General features: G+C 39.9%; 1 protein-coding gene across 5 annotated transcripts in view; it reads left to right on the forward strand.

Annotated features, from left to right (window-relative positions):
• The window catches only part of TOPBP1 (DNA topoisomerase II binding protein 1), an 82,575-nt gene extending 72,281 nt beyond the window's left edge, over positions 1 to 10,294 (forward strand). For all 5 annotated transcript variants that reach the window (XM_049870579.1, XM_049870582.1, XM_049870580.1 and 2 more), the window contains one exon: positions 9,539 to 10,294. In XM_049870579.1, coding sequence (XP_049726536.1) covers positions 9,539 to 9,682 — 144 coding nt within the window. In that variant the 3' untranslated portion in view covers positions 9,683 to 10,294. The remainder of the gene's footprint in view (positions 1 to 9,538) is intronic.
• Positions 10,295 to 21,593: the final 11,299 nt, after the last annotated feature.

A 21,593-nucleotide genomic window follows, 5' to 3' on the forward strand; every position in this document is an offset into this window, starting at 1 on the left:
GCTGTTGGTTTTGCATATATGGCCTTTATTATGTTGAGAAATTTTCCTTCTATACCTGTTTTATTGAGAGTTTTTAAAATCAGGAATGGGTGTTGTACTTTGTTGAATGCATTTTCTGCATCAATTGAGATTATCATGTGATTCTTTTATTTATGTGGTGGATTACGTTGATTGATTTTCTAATGTTGAACCATCCTTGCCTACCTGGTATGAATCGTACTTGGTCATAGTGTATTATTTTTTTGATAGCTGCTGAATTTTATTGGCTAAAATTTTGTTGAGAATTTTTGTGTCTACATTCACGAGAGATATTGGTCTGTAATTTTCTTTTTTTGTGGTGTCTTTGCCTGGTTTTGATAATCAGGGTTATGCTGGCTTTATAGAATGAATTCAGAAGTATCGCCTCCTTTTCTGTGTTCTGAAATAGTTTGAGTAGTACTGGTATAAGCTCTTCTCTGAATTTTTGGTAGAATTCTCCAGTAAAGCTATCTGGGCCAGGGCTTTTTTTTTTTCTTGTGCTTTAAGTGAAAGTTTATAAATCAAGTTGGACTCTCATACAAAAACTTGTAAACACCTTGCTATATATTCCTAATTGCTCTTCCCCTAATGAGACAGCACACTCCCTCCCTCCTCTATTGCTTTTCAAGTCCATTCGGCCAGCTTCTGACCCTCTCTACCCTCTCATCTCCCCTTCAGACAGGAGATGCCAACGTAGTCTCATATGTCTGCTTGATCCAAGAAGCTTATTCTTCACCAGTATCATTGTCTATCCCATAGAATAGTCCAATCTGGGCCAAGGCTTTTTTTGCTGGGCGTTTTTTCATTACCTTTTCAGTCTCTTCTCTCGTTACGGGTGTGTTCAGATTTTCAACATCATTTGTGTTAGCTTGGGTAAGTAGAGTTTCTAGAAATTTGTCCATTTCATCTAGGTTTTCAAATTTGTTAGAGTACGGTTTTTCATAGTACTCTTTTATGATCCTTTTTATTTCAGTTGGGTCTGTTGTAATGTCCCCATTCATTTCTTATTTGGGTTATTCGCATGCTCTCCTGTTTTTCTTTTGTTACTTTGACCAGTGTTCTGTTGATCCTTTCAAAGAACCAACTTTTGATTTTGTTGATTCTTCCTATTCTTTTTCTATTTTCTGTTTCATTTATTTCTGCTCTCATCTTTATTATTTCCTTCTGGTGACTGTGGACTTCTTTTCCTGTTCTCTATTTGTTCAAGTTGTGTACCTAATGTTTTGATTTTGTCCCTTTTTTCTTTTTTGATGTGTGCATCTATTGCTATAAATTGATTTCTGAGGACTGCCTTTGGTGTGTCCCAAAGGTTTTGGTATCATGTGTTTTCATTCTCATTTGATTCTAGGAGGTTTTTTTATTCCATCTTTGATTTCTTCTGTTACTCAGTGGTTTTTAAGCAGGGTCTTACTCAGTTTCCATGTAATTGATTTTTTTTCTTTACTCTTCCTATTGTTAATTTCTACTTTGATAGCATTGTGGTCAGAGAAGATAACTTTGCATTATCTCAGTGTTTTGGATTTTGTTGAGTGTTGTTGGTCTGTGGCCTAAGACGTGGTCTATTCTGGAGAATGTTCCATGTGCATTGGAAAAGAATGTGTATTTTGCAGCTGTTGGGTGGAATGTTCTATATATGTCTACGAGGTCACGTTGGCTGATTGTGCTCTTTAGCTCTTCTGTATCTTTGTGCAGTTTCTAGATGCCCTGTCCTTTACCGAGAGTGGTGTGTTAAAGTATTCTGCTATTACTGTGGAACTGTCAATTTCTCTTTTCAGTGCTGTTAGAGTTTTTTTTTTTTAATGTATTTTGAAGTCCTGTTGTTGGGTGCATAGGTGTTTATTATGGTTGAGTCTTCATGATGGATTGTCCCGTTAATCATTATATAGTGCCCTTCTTTGTCATTTATGGTGAATTTTGTTTTAAAGTCTGTTTTATCTGAGGTTAGTATTGTCACTCCTGCTCTTTTTTTGGTAGTTATTTGCTTGATATATTTTTTTCCATCCTTTGATTTTTAATAAATTTGCATCTTTGTTTCTAAGGTGTTCCCCTTGTAGACAGCATATTGATGGATCCTGTTTTTTTATCCATTCTGTCACTCTGTGTCTCTTTATGGGTGCATTTAGGCCCTTTACATTCACTGTAATTATTGATAGGTGTGAGTTTATTGCTGTCATGTTGTGGTGCTTTTTTTTTTGTGGTGCTAATGTTCTTATTGTTCTTCTTACTCTTATGTGCTAAGCTGCTTTTGTTAGTGGATTTTTCATTTGTTTTGGTAGATTTTGTTTTTATTGAGACTTCATGTTTTTCTTCTTTATTTTGATGAGTAGGTTTGTTAACTTTCTTTTTAGTTACCTTGAAATTTACCCTTATCTTCCTAAGTTTGAACCAGTCTGTCATTACTTGGTGTCTTCTTGCCTTCCTCTCCATTAGAAGGTTCTATACCTACACCGTTTATTCCCTCTTTTATTGTTCTGACATTGTTATTTACAGATTAACCTCCTGGTTCCCTTTTGTGATTCTTTTGGTTTTGGATAGTCCCTGAGAGTTCATTTCCTAGGTTGGTATCTGGCTGGTACAATCTTGCGTCCTAGATTCAGGCTGTGGTCTGATGATGTTTGTTCTCAGACTGAAAGACTCCCTTTAATAATTCTTATAGATTTGGTTTGTTTTTTTTACATATTCCCTTAATTTCTGTTTATCTGGAAATGTCCTAATTTACCATCATATTTGAACAAAAGTTTTGCAGGATATATTTTTCATGGTTGGCAATGTTCTTTCTTTCAAGGTTGTATATATATCATCCCATTGCCTTCTTCCTGTTTGGTTTCTGCCGAATAATCAGAGCTTAGTCTTATTGTTTGTCCTCTGTATGTGACTTTTTGTTTTTCTTGAGCTGCTTTCAGGATTTTTTCTTTGTCTTTGGTTTTAGCGAGTGTGATTATGATATGCCTTGGTGTTTTTCTTTTGGGGTCTATCCTATATGGGGTTCCTTGAGCTTCTTGGATGGTCAGCTTTTCATCATCCATGATACTAGGGAAGTTTTCTGTCAGCAGGTCCTTAGTGATCCTCCCTGTGTTTTCTGTTTTTTTTCCCCTGTTCTGGAATGCTGATCACTCACGTATTTTTGCTTTTGATTGTGTCCCACATAATACTGAGGGTTTCCTTGTTTCTCTTCATTCTTTTTTCTGATTTTTCCTCAGAGTTGTATCTAAGTGTTTTTCTTCAGTTTCACTGATCCTGTGTTCCATCATTTCAGACCTGCTCCTGAGCCCTTTTGTGACACAGTCCATTTCTGAAATCTTGCTGTTTATCTTTTGGACTTCTAATTTTTTTTGTATGATTTCTAGTTGTGAATTTATTTTGGCATTTTGTTCTGTATTATCTTCTGAATTCTTCCCTTTTTTGTCTGTATTTTCCATGAATTTGTCTGCCTTTTCCATAAATTTGTCTATCTTTTCCTCATTTTTGTCTGCTTTCTGTTTCAACTCTTGGATAGCTGTGAATATTAGAGATTTGAATTCCTTATCAGATAGTTCTAGTGCCATTTCTTCTACTGGAAAGTCATCTGGTATTTTATTTTGGACACCTACTGGAACCATCCTATCCTTTTTTTTTTATGTTTTGATATTGTCTGCTGTCTTCTGGATATTTAGTAGTTATTTTCTTCATTTCTTGATTGTAGATTTGTTTGTTTCATCCTGGTTTTTGTTTTATTTGGTTATGTCTGAGCAGGCAGGCTGTGTGTTCTTTGTTGTTTACTCGTCTGTAGTCATGATACTTTTCACCTCCTTGTCCAGTGGGTGGAGCCAGTCACTCAGCTATGGTGCAGCAGGGCAGGTCCAAGTGAAGGGGAGGGGCTTGGATGGGTTGTTTGTGCATGTACTAGGGCCGACAGGGTGGGCCAGGGATCAGTGCTGGGCAGGTTCCAGTAGGCCATGCCTGTGTTGCTCAGAGGTGTGATTTTCAGCGCACAGTACAGGAAGGTGGGAAAGGGGGGGAGGTTGTGATGTATGGAGCTAACATGGGTATGGGAAAGAGAAGAGAGAAACAGGAGTCAAAAACAAAGGAAAAAACATACCCAAAAAAAAAGTGCAAAGGGAGCTTGCCATCAGAGTGGAGAGATGAGCACCCGAAAAATGCAGAGAAGCAAAAAAAAAAAAAAAAAAAAAAAGACAAAGCAGGAAAGGAAAAAAAAAAAAAACTAGATAAAAATTTGGAAAAGAAAAGCCCCTCAGGGGTCCCACCAGCATGGACGTGAAGACTGAGGAAGTCTACCAGGTTGCACAGTATAGCCTAGCTAGATGGGTGTAGATGTCACACAGCACCAGATATTCCCATTGAAAACCCGTTGCCGTTGAGTCAACTCCGAACTCATAGCTACCGTATAGGATAGAGTAGAGCTGCCCCATAGAGTTTCCAAGGAGTGCCTGGTGGATTCAAACTGCTGATCCTTTGGTTAAGAGCCAGATATTCAGGAGACTGGAAAAGAAGGTAAGTCTAGACAGAGGAGAACTGAGAAATCAAGAAAGACAGAAAGGGAAAAAAAGAGAAGGAAAAAAGAAAAGAAATGCCCTCGGGGATCCCACCTTCGCAGCTTTGGAGATTGGGGGAGTGGCTCTTAGTGCAGTGCAGCCCGGCTATAAGGAGCTCCCAAGTGCGAAAAGGGAAAGAAACAAACAGAACAATGCAAAACAAGCAAAAAAAAAAAAAAAAAAGCCTCAGGGATCCCACCAGCGCAGTGTCACAGGCCGGGAGAGTGGATCCCCCGTCAGGCAGGGCTTCATGACCTTTCAATAAGAAACAAAGATGGCACACGGAGCCAGGTGTTGGAAAGAAAGGAGGGGGAGGTGGCGGGAGGCACAGAAGAGACAGACAGAAGCTACGCCAGCTTAGGGACCTGGCCAGTGTGGACAGGGTGAGTCCATGTGGCCTGGGGTGGAAGCATTTGCCGCCTGGCCAAGAGACTACAGCTGGTGGGAAGCAGAGGAGGCTGAAGGCAGAGGGGAAGAAGGGTACGAGTTAGGAAAGCGTATATCGCTCATTACCGGATGCTCTCTCTCCTGCTGGGAACGTCGTGAAGCTGCTCTCCTGTACTCCCTGTCTGCCGATATGCAATGTGGTGGGGTGAATCCAGGTGGCATGGACACTGCACTTCCTGAGTCACTGCAGCCACCAGGAAGCTTGGAGGTGGAGCAGCAAGAAGAGGATCAGGGGTGGGAAAGCATGTATCACTGGTTACCGGGTGCTCTGTCTCCTGCTGGGAGCTCCGTGAAGCTGCTTTCCCGTGTTCCCTGTCAGCTGGGAAAACTAACAAAACATACCTTGGTTTCATATAGTGTGATCTTAACTTTATTTTAAAAAATGCTTTAAAAAAGACTGAAGGAAGGAGATATGCCAGAATATCAGTAGTAGTTTCTTCTGACAAGATTATGTCCTTTACTTGCTTAAAATATTTTTATGCATGTCCCAAATTCTCTACGATGAGCTTGAATTCTAAATTTCATTCACTATATTTTTCATTTTAAAAATTTGTAAGTTGCTTCTTTTTAAAATCTCCCTGTTCCTTTTTTTCAACATTTTATTATGAATAAATAAAAGTTGAATGAATTTTACAGTGGATAATGTACATACCTCATAGCATGGCAATTAATATTTTAATATACTTGTTTTTATCACGTATCTATCCATCTTTCCATCCTCCTGCCAGTCCATCCATTTCAAAGTGAGTTGCAGATACCAGTATATGTAAGCATGCATACCATTAGGTAGAATCCAGTATTTATTTACTGTTCTTTCTTGGGAAGTAAGTTCATATCCAGTAGAAGGCATAGATCTTAAGGGTACCATTCATTCAGTCCCGACAGATGCATACGCCCTATGTGCAACCCAAACCCTGTTGAAACACAGAATATGACCATCGCCTCTGGAAGTTTCCTTGTGTCCCTTCTCAGTAAATCCCTACCCCGCCTCCACAGAGATAAGCATTGTTCTGATTATTTTTCCCACTGTAAATTCTTTGCCTTTTCTAGAGCTTTAGGTAAATGGATTATACAGTATGTAATGTTTTATGTAAGGCTTTCACTCGCATGATGTTTTTGAGATTCATCCAGTAGTAGCATGTGTCAGCAGTTCGTTCCTTTTTATTTTTGAGTAATATTCCTTCCTATGAATATATCAGAGTTCTTTTATCTATTCTCCTATTGATGGACCCAGGCTGTTGCCTATTTTGGCTATTATGAATAAAGCTGCTATGAATATTTTTATACAGGTCTTTTTGTAGGCATAGGTTTTCATTTCTCCTTGGTAAATATCTAAGAGCAAAATTGCTAGGTTTTAAAATAGGTGTATGTTTAGTTTTTTAAGAAACTGACAAAAAAAGAAACAAAAACTACCTTCCGGGCCTTTTTCCAAAGGTATGGTACTATTTTACAACCCTATATCTACAGTGTATAAGAGAGAGTTCCACTTACTCCATAGCCTCATCAACATTTGGTGTTGATAGTGATAAGAATTTAGGTTTGATTTGAATTTGGGGTGTATAATGGGATCTCATTGTGGTTTCCAATTTGCATTTCTGTGATGACTGTGATGTTGAGCATTTTTTCATAGTGCTTGTTGGCCATTCATATAACTTATTCTATGAAGTCTATTCAGATCTTTTGCCCATTTTTTAAAAAATTTTACTGTGGTAAAAAAATATATGTTACAAAACACTTGGTATTTCAGCCATTTTTCCATGTACAGTTCAGTGGCATTAATTACATTCACTGTATTGTGCCTCCATCACTGCTGTCCGTTTCCAGTCATTTTTTCATTACTGTTAACATAAACTCAGTATCCCTTAAATAATGACTCTGTCCACTTAAAAAATAATTTTTTTGTCTTTTTATTATTTGTAAGATTTCTTTATATGTCTTGGGTACCAGTAGTCGTTTATCAGATAATTTTTTGGAATATTTTCTCTCAGTCTCTCAACCATCTTTTGATGAGCAAAAGTTTAAAATTTTTTATGAAATCTAGTTTATCAATTTTTTTTTTTATAGTTATTGATTTTATATGCTGTCCAGGGAAACCTTTGTTTCTGTATTTTTCTAAAAGCTTTGTAGTTTGTTTTTTTGTTTAGGTCTGTGATCCATCTTAAGTTCCTTTTTCTGTATGCTGTGAGGCAGTGGCTGTTTGTTTCTCTCCCATGTGGATATCCAGCTGTTACCAGCACTGTTTGTTGAACAGACTTCTCTTTGCTCCAAAGGTTTTTGACACCTTGGTCAAAAACGAAAAATGACCATAACTGTTTTGAGTCTTATTTCTGGGATCTTTTCTGTGCATTAATCTATTTGTTGATCTTCTCTCCTACACTATCATGATTTCTGTAGCTGAATATGAGTTTTGAAGTTAGTGTAAGACCTATTTACAAGATTTTTGATTGGAATTGCATTAAAGTATAGATTAGTTTGGGTGAATTGACATCTTTACTACGTTGAGTCCTCCAGTCCGTGAACACGGCATGTCTATTTATTTAGATCTTCTTTGACGATGATGGTAAACCTTGATCTTTCATAAATATTTTGTAATTTTCAGCATAAAAATCCTAATATATTTTGTCAAGTTTATACTTAAGTGTTGTATTTTATTTGGGGTGATTCTGGTTATCTCTTTTGAGCATGGGCCATGTTCTTCTTAATATGTGGAATGATTTTGAATTGTATTCTGGACATTATAAATGATAAATTATAGAAACTGTACTTTTTTGTTATGTTCTTCTGAAGAGTACTGTTTTAGTGTCTTTGTTTGGCAGGCAGTTTACTTGGGTGACCTGCCCCAGTGAGTGGCAATTCAAATCTCATTTAGTTCTTTTAGCCTTGAGTCTCCTCTGCATATGCATGATTTAAGGATCAAGCAAAGATTAGGACAAAATTCATATGCAAAGTTCAGGATTCCTCCACTTTTTTCCTTTCTGGGATTTCCCACCTCATCTTCCAGGGGCTTTGGTTCCCTCAGACCCTGTCCTGTGGTTTGTCAAGTCTTTGAGACCACAGGGTTCCTATTAGAGCTTTAGCTGGCCTTCACGACACAGACTGGGGCCTGTTCTCAAATTAAAAGCCATAGAAAAAGAAAAGGAATTCACCCCATACCATTCCCTTCTTCCAGATGTCAACCCCCCCGCCCCGTAGTATTTGTCTGTTTTTTTTTTTTTTTTTAATGCTCTAGTGTTTTTTGGTTTAGTGGTAGTTAATTTTAATATATGGTTAGGATTTATAGTTGTTATCTATGCATGTGAAAGCTGGATAGTGAATAAGGAAGACGGAAGAAGAACTGATGCCTTTGAATTGTGGTGTTGGAGAAGAATATTGAATATACCACGGACTGCCAAAAGAACAAACAAATCTGTCTTGGAAGAAGTGCAACCAGAATGCTCCTTAGAAGCAAGGATGGCGAGACTGCGTCTTACAAACTTCGGACATGTTGTCAGGAGGGATCAGTCCCTGGACAAGGACATCATGCTTGGTAAAGTACAGGGTCAGCCGGAAGAGGAAGACCGCCAACGAGGTGGATTGACACAGTGGCTGCAACAATGCGCTCAAGCATAACAACGATTGTAAGGATAGCACAGGACTGGGCAGTGTTGAGTTCTGTCATATATGGGGTTGCTATGAGTCAGTCGCTATGAGTCGGAATCAACTCGACAGCAGTGGGTTTGTTTTTTTTTAATGAGTTGGAACCAACTCAATGGCACCTAACAACAACACCACGATCTGTGAAAGCGTTGGGTAGAAAGGTGTTTACACTGTATTCTGTGGTGGTTCATTTTCAGGTTATCCAGTCTTATATTGCTAGAAAATTAAGTTTTATTGTACTTACAATAAGGGAAAAAAAGATCCTTTTCTTTTATACTGGAATATAGTTGTAAGAGAGAAATGCAAGGATTTTGGAGTCAAGTAGAGAAGAGTGTGGATTTTGGCTTTGCCACCTGCAGTTATGGAGAATTGGTCATGTTATTTAACCTGTTCTATTTTATCTGTAAAATGGAAATTAAAACACTATGTCCCATTAAAAAATTAAAAAAAAAAAAAAAAAACACTACGTCCCATAAAAAAAAAGCCTCGTTTATTATAAAGATTAAATACAAAATAATACGTAAAGCACTAAGCATAATATTTAACACTTAAATGATAGCTATTAACCATTATGTGAGATAGTGGTGGTATTCCATATTTTACAGGCAAAACCATTATTAAGATCTGTGCGAGCCCACTCAGCTGAGCTGTACACTCATTTTTCTGATAAAAAAATGACACCTTGTTTCACAGGGTCTGTCCACTAGATGAGACAAGTGCTGAGTAGCACACCTTGAAAGACAAGTGTTTTTTTTTTTTTGCAAGAACCTAGGAATAAGGATGCGTTTTCCTTTTCAAGTTTTTCTGGTCAAAAAGTAGAGTAAAACAATCTATTACCTGATCATTAACGTTTTGAAATATGAAAAAAACGAATAGCACAGTTTGTTTTGTTTTTTCTTTTATAGGAATTCCCTCCTCAAATAGAAAGTTACTGTCTTCCAGAAGCTGTTTCATTTCTTCAGAATAATAAGGAACTTGGGCCTGGATTATCACAGAAGAGGAAAGCTCCTACAGAGAAAAATAAAATCAAACGACCTAGAGTATACTAATGGTATCTACTCTTCAGTTACCAAACAGTAAATGTTTTTTAAACTAAAAGCCTGAATTTTACTGTGACGGATTTGTGTAGTGGTTTAAAGACAAATACTTGAAGAATTCTGCTTCTGACTGTAATGATGACTGAGCTTGAAGTTAGTTTTTAATTAAGATCTGAAATTTTAATCACTGAAATATTAACTTCCTTAATAAACAATTACCTACAATAACAAAAACAAAATGTCACTCCTCAGCTAACTTGTCATTAAACCATTGAGGTGTGTGAGGGGCTTTTGGTTTATTTATTTATTTTTCTTTTAAATATCTGAAGCTGTAGCTTGGTGGAAGTTTTAGCAAGGTGATGCATTTTTCCTTTAAAATGTCTGCCTAACAAGGAAGTTACCAATTGGGATTTATTCATGGTTTCCCTGATTTTTATCTTCTTGCCATTTTACCTCTTTTTAACAGGAGCCTGAGCACAAGGTTTAATGAGGAAGCTAAGGCTTTAAATGTGTGTATATATGTATATGTATGTTTGTACAGACCTCCATGATGTTTGCCAAGTTTGGGCGCCAAAACTTGGAAAATGTGACAATAAAGAATAAAAGTAGTGACTCAAATTAGTACTAAGGTATGTTGGGATAGAGAAGTTTACAAAAAAACAAACACTCCGGCATCCATTCTCCTGTTAAAGCAATAAAAGATTTATAAAAGTCAGCTTCAAAAGCTAATTGTTATGTTTCTGATGTTTGTTATTTATTTAGAATTGTTCTTTTATTCAATTAATCTTTATTATGGTAAATCTAAACACCAAATTCCACTTGTATTACCACAATCCTCTAAATATAAAGCTGCCTCATTCTGTTTAAGGAACAAACCAAAATCATTAGGACTGCAATTTTGATGTAAATTGTTCAGTTCCTAATGGTTCTTTGAAAGGCAAACTCAAATTGTGGAGGCTACCAGTCCTTAACCTGGACACAAAACCCCTGAAATTTCTATCAGATTTTTCTCAAAATAGCCTAGGGAGTGTCCCTGCCCTTCAAGAAAATTGGCCCTTCAAAGTTTTGAGCTTTGAGCTAGTTCACAAAGTAGGGCAATACAGACTGTTCCACAATCAGATTGATAGCATTGTCATGTAAACGACAGACTCCGTCTCCTCCACACAACCCACATGGACCTGGTTTTATCAGAACCAGTTTGTTAGACTGGATTATTTTATAGGGAGCTTGCAGTAAGTTTCCTGGACTATATTAACAACTGGCACAGTCCGCCTCTTTGACTACTCATTACCTGGGTATGTGCTTTTTATTTTTATTTTTTTTTCCAAACATTTCAGCTTCCACTAAACCACTGTGTTTTCACTAATAAGATGCAGCACTCTTCATACAGTTAAAAGTCTCACCCTCTCACAAATAGGGAAATACAGTCTCAACAGTTACTGTTTCCATTGCTGCCTATATTAATAACACCTAAAATTCAGTCACAATTCTGTAGTTTGCTACCTAAAGACAGTTGTAAAGTTAACGTCTTACAAATGTACATAAAACAAGAGAAAAGGAAATTGTTAATAAGTACATACACATAACAAGCAAAGAGAAGATAAACAAAGCTGCTACAGTCCATGTTTTTGTAATTGGTCACAAGGCTGTATTTGACACCTGTGTCGTCCTTCCTCCACTGTGCATGCCATCTTTCCCTTGCCCTCAGACCTTCAGCTGTATGCGGTTCTTTACCTACAGAGGTGATCCAGTCCTTCATTTCTGAAAGGTGCGAGTCTTCAGTAGTCCCGCTTTTCCTTGGTTTTTGTAGTTTTCCAGTCTCTTTCTTTGGGGCATGAAAGTCAAAGAGGCATCCAGAGAATCCTGAGTTGCAGACATAATGCTCTTGCCTCCTTGTGTAGTAGCTACCCAATTTCCTCTTGGTAAATGAGATAAATCACTCCCGGCAGTGTTGTAGTCCCTTTCTTTGCCTGTTGGTTTGGTGGCATCAGGAGCCCAAAATGGCCAGGTGGCAGTGTCATCTTCCAATTCAGTGGAACCAGTGTTGTGTTCCCTGGAGGAAGCATTCCCCTCTTAGGAATTATGACCTCCAAATGAGCAAAGTTGAAAGGTGCCAGAACAGAAAGCAAAAATTCAGTCAGTGGGTTATTGGCTAGGACGGTAAGAGGCACCACTTCCACCTCCACTCCCTGATTCCCAGGCCTGTGTATTCTGGCTGCGAGGGAGACAGCGCCATATATCGTAGGATCCCTGTGTATTCTGGCTGCGAGGGAGACAGCACCATATAATGAATGGTCTCTGATTCAAAGCAAACACTGCATCCTCTAAGACGGAACCTCAGGCTATTGTCTCCCAGCTGGCATTGTCACCGAGTCTTCAACAAGTCATTCCACCTTTTAATTAACCCACCACTTCTGGGTGATGGGGCATGTGATTGTTATGTTGTTAGGCACTGTCGAGTCAGTTCTGACTCAGCCACCCTGTGTACAACAGAAACACTGCCTGGTCCTGCACCATCCCCACAACTGTCACTGTGTTTGAGCCCATTGTCGCAGTCTATCTCATTGAGGGTCTTCCCTTTTTCACTGACCTACTTTACCAGACATGATGTCCTTCTCTAAGAATTGATTCCTCCTGATAACATGTCCAAAGTAAGCAAGACAGAGTCTCACTATCCTCACTTCTAAGGAACATTCTGGCTGTACTTCCAAGAAAGATTTGTTCATTCTTCTAGTAGTCTGTGGTATATTCAGTATTCTTTGCCAACACCGTAATTCAAAGACATCAATTCTTCTTTGGTATTCCTTATTCATTTTCTAGCTTTTGCATGCATATAAGGCGATTGAAAATACCATGGCTTGGGTCAGGTGTACTTTGGTCCTCAGAGTGACATCTTTGTTTTTTAACAGTTTAAAGAAGTCTTTTACAGCAGATTTACTCAACACAATTCATTTGATTTCTTGATTGCTGCTTCCAAGGGTCTTGATTGTGGATCCAGGTAAAAGGAAATCCTTGAAAAATTCAGCATTTTCTCCTCGCGCTTTCGAGGTTTGTGGTAAGCCCATTAATTCCGTGGGCATGTACCTGTCGCTGCACATCCTTCTTTGTGAAATGAGTTCCCTTGATCAAAAACAATGCCAAATGGGATACCATGACGGTGGATAAGTCATTCTGTGAATCCACAGACAGTGGTGCAGACAGAGGCATGCCCAAAATACATGTCTCTTCCAGTGAGGACACATCTCTACTCCCTCCATGATGAAGACTGAGTGCCAGTGTAACCAACTGGCCACAAAGTGACTGGCTGTTCCCCCAAGAATAGTATATATTGGGGCTCAGTGTTGGTCTCTGCTGTTGGCAGATTAGGTACTAAGCAGTAGCATTAGCCAGGTCAGCCATGGTAAGGGAAGTCCACCACAGCCACTTTGTTTATAGACCCATTGAGCAAGCACTGGGAAGGCTAGGGAAAGGTGACTGGCATCCACAGAACATGTTAATTGGTCCACCTGATTATTGAGATCCTTGTGTGGGACAATCACGAGACACAAATATCTTCAGAGTCTGTGCCTGTTTGTGAGATCCATCCACATACCTCTTCACCCTACTAATCCTATTCTTCCCAGGCCCCCAACCATCCAGCTAAACAATTAGCAGCTCCCCATGAATCAGGGTAGATATATACTTCTGGCCATCTCTTAGTTCAGGCAACCACAAAAAAGTTGAATCGATTCTGACTCATGGTCATCCATGTGTGTCACAATAAAACTGTTCCATAGGGTTTTTCAGTGACTTGATTTTTGTGGAAGATCACCAGGCCTTTCTTCTGAGGCACCACTGGGCACACTCAAACCTCCAACCTTGTGGTTAGCAGCTGAGTACATTACCTGTTTGCAACACTCAGTCTAGACAAAGTGACAGCCAGATGTATTGCTTGATGTTCTGCTCACTGAGAGGATTTCCCTTCATCGCTATCTATACTGGGTTGTATTTGTGTCCCTCCAAAATTCTGGAACCTCAGAATGTGACTTTATTTGGAAATAGGGCCTTTGCAGATGTAATCAAGTAAAATGAAGTCATACTGGATTAGGATGGGCCTAAATCCAATGACTGCTGTCCTTACAAAGGACAGAAATACTGAGAGCAGAGCAGACAGGGAAGAAGACCATGTGAAAATTGCAGCAGAGATTGGAGTTATACTGCCACAAACCAAGTAATACCAAGGATTGCTGGCAACCACTAGACACTGGAAGACACAAGCAAATAATCTTAACTAGAGCCTTCAGAGGGCGCACAGCCCTGCCAACACACTGTTTTATTATTTACTTGAATCAAAGCACTGTATCAGGTGCCAAGGACCATGTTGATTTGGTCCCAGAAAGTTACTACATCTGGGACAGCAAGTTCAATTGGAGTCACCATCTGATTGTTGTTGGGTGCAGTAGAGTTGATTCCAACTCACAGAGATCCCATGTGACAGGGTGGAACCACCTCAGAGTTTTCTTGGCCATAATTTTTATGGAAACAGATCTCCAGGTTGTTCTCCTATGGGGCAGCTGGGTGAGTTCGAACTGCCAGCCTTTCGGTTAGCAGCCTAGTGCTCAACAGTTGAGCCACCAGGGCTCCTTACCACCTGATCAAGTTTACAATCTAGTAATTCTCCAAGATCCATCTGACTTCTGCACAGGCTAAACAGGCAACTCAGATAGGTGTCACCGGCACTGCGTCTTTCAAGTCCTTGATTGCGGCAATAATCTCTGCGGTGCCCCCAGGGATGCAGTGTTACTTTTAGCTATCTTGGTATGTAGAGGAAACTCCAGGGCCTCCCCCTTAGCCCTTTCTAGAACAGACCCTCATCTCAGGGGTCAGAGAGGCAAGGCGGGTATTCTGACAGTTGCCAAGTATGTCTCTTCCAATTATACATTCAGGACCTGGGGAAATAAACACATGATGGGACTGCAGACCAGCTGAGCCCACTGAGTCAAATTCAGGTTAAGACTACCTTTAGACCCGCTTGAACTCACATGCCACAGTGGTGTTTGGGGTTCTCAGGATTCACTATCAATTCGGTGTGCAGTAATCTTCGAGTATGTTTTCCCCACTGCACACTAGTTAATGGCCCACAGATTTATAGTATACACTGGAGGACCTTTCCTTAAAGGGACCCTGTCTCTTTCAATTAATGGGGCTTTGTGTCTAAAAATTGGGTGATCCTTCAACCAAACATTGGACAAGCCCATAAAACAAAACTAAAGGGGCACACCAGCCCAGGGGCAAGGACTGGAAGGCAGGAGGGAACAGGAAAGCAGGTAATAGGGTTAAGAAGGGTGAGTGTTGACATGTGGGGTTGTTAACCAATATCATAAAACAGTACATGTACTGTTTAATGAGAAACTAGTTCTGTAAACCTTCAACAAAAGCACAATAAAAAAAAAAATTGGGTGAGACCACGTGACTCTCCATTGTGGAGACTAAAGTCAGGTTTTTGGCCACCAGACATAGGCTTTATTTATCTAAATCAAGCAATATTGTAGTAGGCTGTCCATCCTGTTTATTCCTAGGGACATTGTGATCAATTAGCTACCACCAGAGAGTCCCATGGACCAAAGCATTCTGATTATGTTTACATCCTGCTGTCCTTTACAGTGGAGCCCTGGTGGCACAGTGGTTAAGAGCTTGGCTGGTAACCAAACGGTTGGCAGTTTGAATCCACCAGCCACCTCTTGGAAACCCCGTGAGGCAGTTCTACTCTGTCCTATGAGTTGTAATCAGCTAGATGGCAATGGGCTTTTTGGTCCTTTGTGGTAAACGTGCGCACCCTTACTTTGCCAGTTAAAGGCTACTTTTGGCCTCTGTTGCTCTGAGATCCCATCATTCTCACTGAAATCAGGAAATCCATCTCAACGGTGGGATCTCCCAATTATTTTTCACCTACAAAGGAGAGCAATTACAGAGATTTTTCAAGGATGCAAGTGTACCCTTCACTAATGTATTTTCCAATGCATTAAAGGAGTGTCTTCTGGACCTTCTCAGACGATGTGGTTTGGGGTAAGGGGACGCTCAGGTTGCACATAATAAATGCACTCTCATATGGATTGAACTGTATCCCCCCAAAATGTGTGTCAACCTGGCTAGACCATGATCCCAGCATTGTGTGGTTGTCCACCATTTTGTCATCTGATGTGATTTTCCTGTGTTGTAAAGCCTACCTCTGTGATGTTAATGAGGGAGGATTAGATACAATTATGTTAATCAGGCAGGCCTGAGTCAATCCCTATTGCGAAATAAAAGAGAGAAGCAAGCAGAGAGACATGGGGAACTCATACCACCAGGAAACAAGAGCTAGGGGAACAGCAGTTCTTTGGACCTGGGGTACCTGCACTCAGAAGCTCCTAGACCAGGGGAAGATTGATGACAAGGACCTTACCCCAGAACCGACAGAGAAAGCCTTCCCTTAGAGCCGGTGCCATGAATTTGGACTTGTAGCCTCCTAAACTGTGGGAGGATAAGCTTCTCTTTTTAAAGCCAACCATTTGTGGTATTTCTGTTACAGCAGCACTAGATGACTAAGACACACCCCAACATGTCTAAATCCCTAAGCCTTTTGATTCCTTCCTCCACATCCTGCTAGGGAAGCTCTGGCATCTCAACTTTAAACACACATCACCATTAAGTCCAAGTTTCAGTCAATGAACCCCGTAAGCTTTTAGAGCCTACATAGCCTGCGTTAAGGTTTGTTTCGGGCTGTCATGGAAGGTCTCTCTGGTCCTCAGACTGTGACTTGAGCTGAGAGTTTAAGGGCCTAAGCTTGTTTTTTTTTTTTTTTTTTTCTGTAAGTGCACCAGTGCACTCAGGAGAATCGACCCTATGCGAAGTGTCTAAAAGCTATAAAAGTGCAGCCCAAACCCCAATACCTGTCTTAGTCATCTAGTGCTGCCATGAGAGAAATACCACAAGTGGATGGCTTTAAGAAAAAGACGTTTATTTCCTCACAGTAAAGTAGGCTAAAAGTCCAAATTTAAGGCGTCAGCTCCAGGGGAAGGTCCTTGTCCTCAATCTTGCCACGGTCCAGGAGCTTCTCAGGCACAGGGACCCCAAAAAGGACACGCTCTGCTACTGGTGCTGCTTTCTTGGTGGTATGAGGTCCCCCTGTCTCTCTGCTTGCTTCTTGCCTTTGTATCTCAAGAGATTGCCTCAAGACACAATCCAATCCTGTAAGTAGAGTCCTGCCTCACTAACACAACTGCTGCCCATCTTCCCTCATTAACATCATAGAGGCAGGATTTACAACACAAAGGAAAAACAAACAATACCGGTAATCATGGCCCAGCCCAGTTGATACACACATTTTTGGGGGGACATAATTCAATCCATGACAACTCCCAAACCACTTGTTTCAGTAGACACTTTATCACAACCAGAGGTGATAGCTTAATTGCAATGCTGCTTCATGTCATAGATTACAAGCATCTCATTTTCCATTGTCAAGAAACTCAGCACTTCTCTCAAGTGCAAGGGTAAACCCAAAAGTAGCACCAACTAATCTCAAAATCTAATCTTTGAGGGTTTGTCTTCTGAGACCATTCCTGGTATCGTTATTATCAGCATTCAGTCAAACAATAACAACAACAACTGAACCAGTAATTTAAACAAGAAAACTAATATAAAGAAGTAACAACTAATAAAAGGCAGCTACTAAAAGGGGTAAAAGAGAATGAATGCTAAGGGGTACAGAAGTAGCAACCACAGAAAGAAGTCACTGCCCCTAGAACTGAGGGAGAGTGAACAAGGAAGGAACTTAAAGGTGTGGTCCCTCTCAAGACTGAGGTTCAAACCTGTGGGGAAGAGCATGGTAGCCCCAGCAACACCTGGCCTTTCAGAGAAACTTGCTGGAGGATATGGGTTGCAGGTGAGCTGCAGGAACTCCTGGAGAGCATGGGCCATAGCTGAGCGTGGGCTGCTGAGGTGAACATACCAGGCTCCTGTATGCCAATCTGATGGCTGCCATGTGGACCAGAAAACCGAAAGGCCTTTTCCTCCTGGCTCTAGCTTTACAGTGGTCCTCCATCGCCCTCTACTGGCAAGCCAGCTGGCAAAGGAGATAAAACCCAAAAACCCTACAGGGTCCAGAGGTCCTTAATCTAAAGTCAGGTCAAAGAATGGCAGCTTTGGAATCTAAAGGAATAAATTAACTAGTACACTACCAGTTTATAGAAAATGTAGGAAAGCAATCAGCTAAATCTAGAATGTGGAAAAATCTACAAGCCAAAGGACCAGGTTTCTTCAATAACTAAATAGTAAGAAAAATAAGAAAGGAGGAGAAATTAAGAGACTTAAAAGATTAATGTCATGAGGTTATTCTTGTCTGGATTCTACTTCAAACAATAAGCCAACTAGAAAGAGACACGAGAAATCAGAGAACTTTTAACATTGACAGGATATTTGGTATAAAGGAAATGTTAATTTTTTTTTTTGAGTGTGATAATGGTATTATGGTTTTAAAAATCCTTATCCTTTGGTGAAATATTTACAGATGAAATAGGTCTGGGATTAGTTTTAAAATAATCCAAGAAATGGGGAATGTGGCCATAGATTGATAATTATTGAAGATAGGTTATGGGCTCAAGGGTGTTTGTTATATGGTTCTCTTGTATGTGTTTGAAAATTTCCATCATAAAACATTCTTTAAAAAAAATAAAATTCCATCCCCAACACTTAGAAAATAAAGGGGGGGGGCGGGGGGATAGCACAATTCACCTCAGTATTAAAAACAAAAAAAACACCAAACTCATAGCCGTCGAGCCAATTCTGACTCATAGCGACCCTATAGGCCAGAGTAGAGCTGCCCCATAGGGTTCCCACGGAGTGCCGGGTGGATTCAAATTACTGACCTTTTGGTTAGCAGCCATAGCTCTACAACCACTACGCCACCAGGGTTTCCACCTCAGCATTAGGAACTATATTCCACTGCTTTGAGAGGGAGATTGTAACGGAGCCAGGTCTAGTGAATCCACAGTGACCTTGGGATGTGAATAGTGCAAAGGGTATTTTCAAATCAAATTAGGATTATTTGTTGTCCCATTTCCTTCTGTAGCCTTGAATCTAGTAAAAAGTGTAGAAGCACCACCTCATGGTTAAGAGCATGGTGGAGCCAGAATACCCAGGGTGGAATCCTGGCTCCTCCATTACTCGCTGTGTAACTTTAGGCAAGCTACTTAAACTTTCAGAGCCTATTTTCCCATCTTTAAGAGGCTGTCAGGAGTAAATGAGTCAAGATTTGTTACTTGCTTAGGACAATGCCTGGCCTAAGGTAAAAATGACTGGTTTTAAAATTCTAAAAAGTAATTTCCTATTTAACACTCTTGCTAAGCTGGACCTAAGGTTTTTTTTTAAAAAAAAAAAAGGGAGGAGAAATGGGAATGTCAGAGGATAACAAGAGTATAATGGAAGTTTACAACCTGCCGTCTACCATTAACCCCCATTATCCTGGTATCATTGACGTTGGGAGTTTCTGACTTCCAAGCATAATTCAAATTCTAATTAAAGGCATAAATTTCAATTGTAAAATCAGAGAAATCCAGGAAGAAAGCTACAACAGCCCCAACAAGTAAAACCAAAGGCAAGCCCAAGAGATTGCTCTCTCTGCCCACACACCACTACAGGTGATACTTAAGTACAACCCACATGACCTTTAAAAGGAAGGAGCTGGTGAGTAAACTGAACCACAGACCAGGAGTGGTGGGCACTACATGTGTCTGAGGTCTCAGTTCCTAAGATGAGGGGGAGGCCCTGCACTTGCTAAAGCTTACCTCTGGTAAAGTTAATTAATTGTAGTTCTCTGCAGCCATCAGGGAGAACTGCAGAACTCTAAAGAAACCCTTAAAGCCCAGGGGTGCTGTAATTGAGCAACATAATAGAAGGGCAAATTAAAAGTCGCCAGGAGTAGTACAAGACAGATTAATGATTACAGCCAGTGAATTCTAGAATGGTCAGATTTACTGTCAAGGCGCTATTCAAACAAAACAATGTGGCTGTGTTATATAAAAAAAAAAAACTGTTATAGGAAATAAAAAAGTTAAACTGATAGAGGTCTAGGAAATGGCAGACGAATATTAAAAATGGTTTATAATTACGGAACTTAATAAAAGTAAAAAAAGCTTTTTATTAAGTAAAAAAAAGAACTTAGTATTTCTACAGATCCTCCCCTCTCTTTCATCCTTATTTAACAATATCCAAAAATGCATTTTGAGGTATAACCCTTTCTGAGCCAAAAATACACTTCAAAGGATGTCCTACATACTTGCTCTGGGTTATTTTGTCTCTTACTTTGACATAGCCCGGGGAGTTTTTTAAAAATCCCTATGCCCGGGCTACATTCCACAACGATCAAGTCAGAACGTCTCGGGGTGGGAGTCAGGCATTAGCGGTTTTTAAACATCTCCAGGGGATCCCAATGCGCAGAAGTCTGAGAACCACTGGCGTAACCAGTAGTTGCCCGGCACCATCTCCAGGGGATCCCAACGCGCAGAAGTTTGAGAACGGCTGGCCTGACCAGTAGTTGCCCCTCTTCTTACAAAGACGGCTCATACGTTTAGTGATGATTAGACACAAAGTCTCCGCCCTCAGGTAATGTTTTGAGTTTCCATATGTTAATGTCCAAAACAATCACAAGTTTATCTTTTATAATTTGTATTAAAAAAGTGTTTTCCTAGGAAGAAAAAACACGGTAAAATTGCCCAACAAGGGTTAAGTGGTATTAAAAACTATTGCCAGAAACTTTGCCATAAGAAAAGGAAAAATACACTAAGATTTGAGTTTGGGCTCAAATACCAGTCAGGTCTAAGGAAAAAAGAAAAATTGTCACAGACTCCTAAAATGTCATTGCAAAACTAAACAAGTATTTGCAAGAACCATTTTAAGTCATTCCCTCTGTTGACTCTGCTCCCATTTTTAATAAGTGACTGCCTCCTACTTGGTTGTTAACCCAACTTCTCACCTGACCCTTAAATCGTCCGTTCAATCCTAGTAACAATTCAGATAGCCTGTGAATGCCGTTTTCCTCGTATTTATACACTACTTATTTTGGAAATCCTGGTGGCGTAGTGGTTAAGTGCTACGGCTGCTAAGCCAAAGGCTGGCAGTTCAAGTCTACCAGGTGCTCCTTGGAAACTCCACGGGGCAGTTCTCTGTTCTCTAGGGTCGCTATGTGTCAGAATCCACTCAACCACAATGGGTTCTGTTTTTGGTTTTTTTCCCGTCATATCTGGAGACAAAGGATCTTATCCTTACCAAAGTTTCTTGCTGCATGCTGCACGCATGGGACCCCTGAAGTGTTCCACTGAGGGACTGAAAAGAGTTTTAGACCTGGGGACTTAATCAGGTTTTACCCAGCTTCTGAGTTACTATATTCAGATATTACTTAGAATTCTAGTTCTCACTTGGGCTGCAATTTCAAAAGGCTGGAACTATCTTAATGATTTTTATGTGTACTCTAAATTCCTGATATGGACATGATTCCCCTCATTTATCTGTAGATAATACAAATATGCTTATTAAAGAAATTATTTCTTATCCTTTGATTAACATATCCTTCACAATATTCATTACCTTTGTATTGACGCTCAAGAGAAGCAATTCATAACTTGCCTGTATTCTGTAGGCCCCATAAATGCCTAGTTACAGTAGCTAGGTAATGAATCAAAACCACTAAACCTTGCAATCTCAGAACATTTATTAGAATTTCTTTCTGTAACTCTGGTTTGATTCTCCTTCCAACCTCTGATTACACCATTAATTTGTGTATACTTCTAAATATAGATTGTGACCTCTTTCTGTCCTTTGCCAATCTACTACATTCATATCCTGACCTCTCCCCCCAATTCCTATCCCACGCTCCCAACCTCCTGATTTCTCCACGTACATGTTT

Source organism: Elephas maximus, chromosome 26, assembly GCF_024166365.1.
Source record: "Elephas maximus indicus isolate mEleMax1 chromosome 26, mEleMax1 primary haplotype, whole genome shotgun sequence".
In the NCBI taxonomy this organism is placed as follows: Eukaryota; Metazoa; Chordata; class Mammalia; order Proboscidea; family Elephantidae; genus Elephas; species Elephas maximus.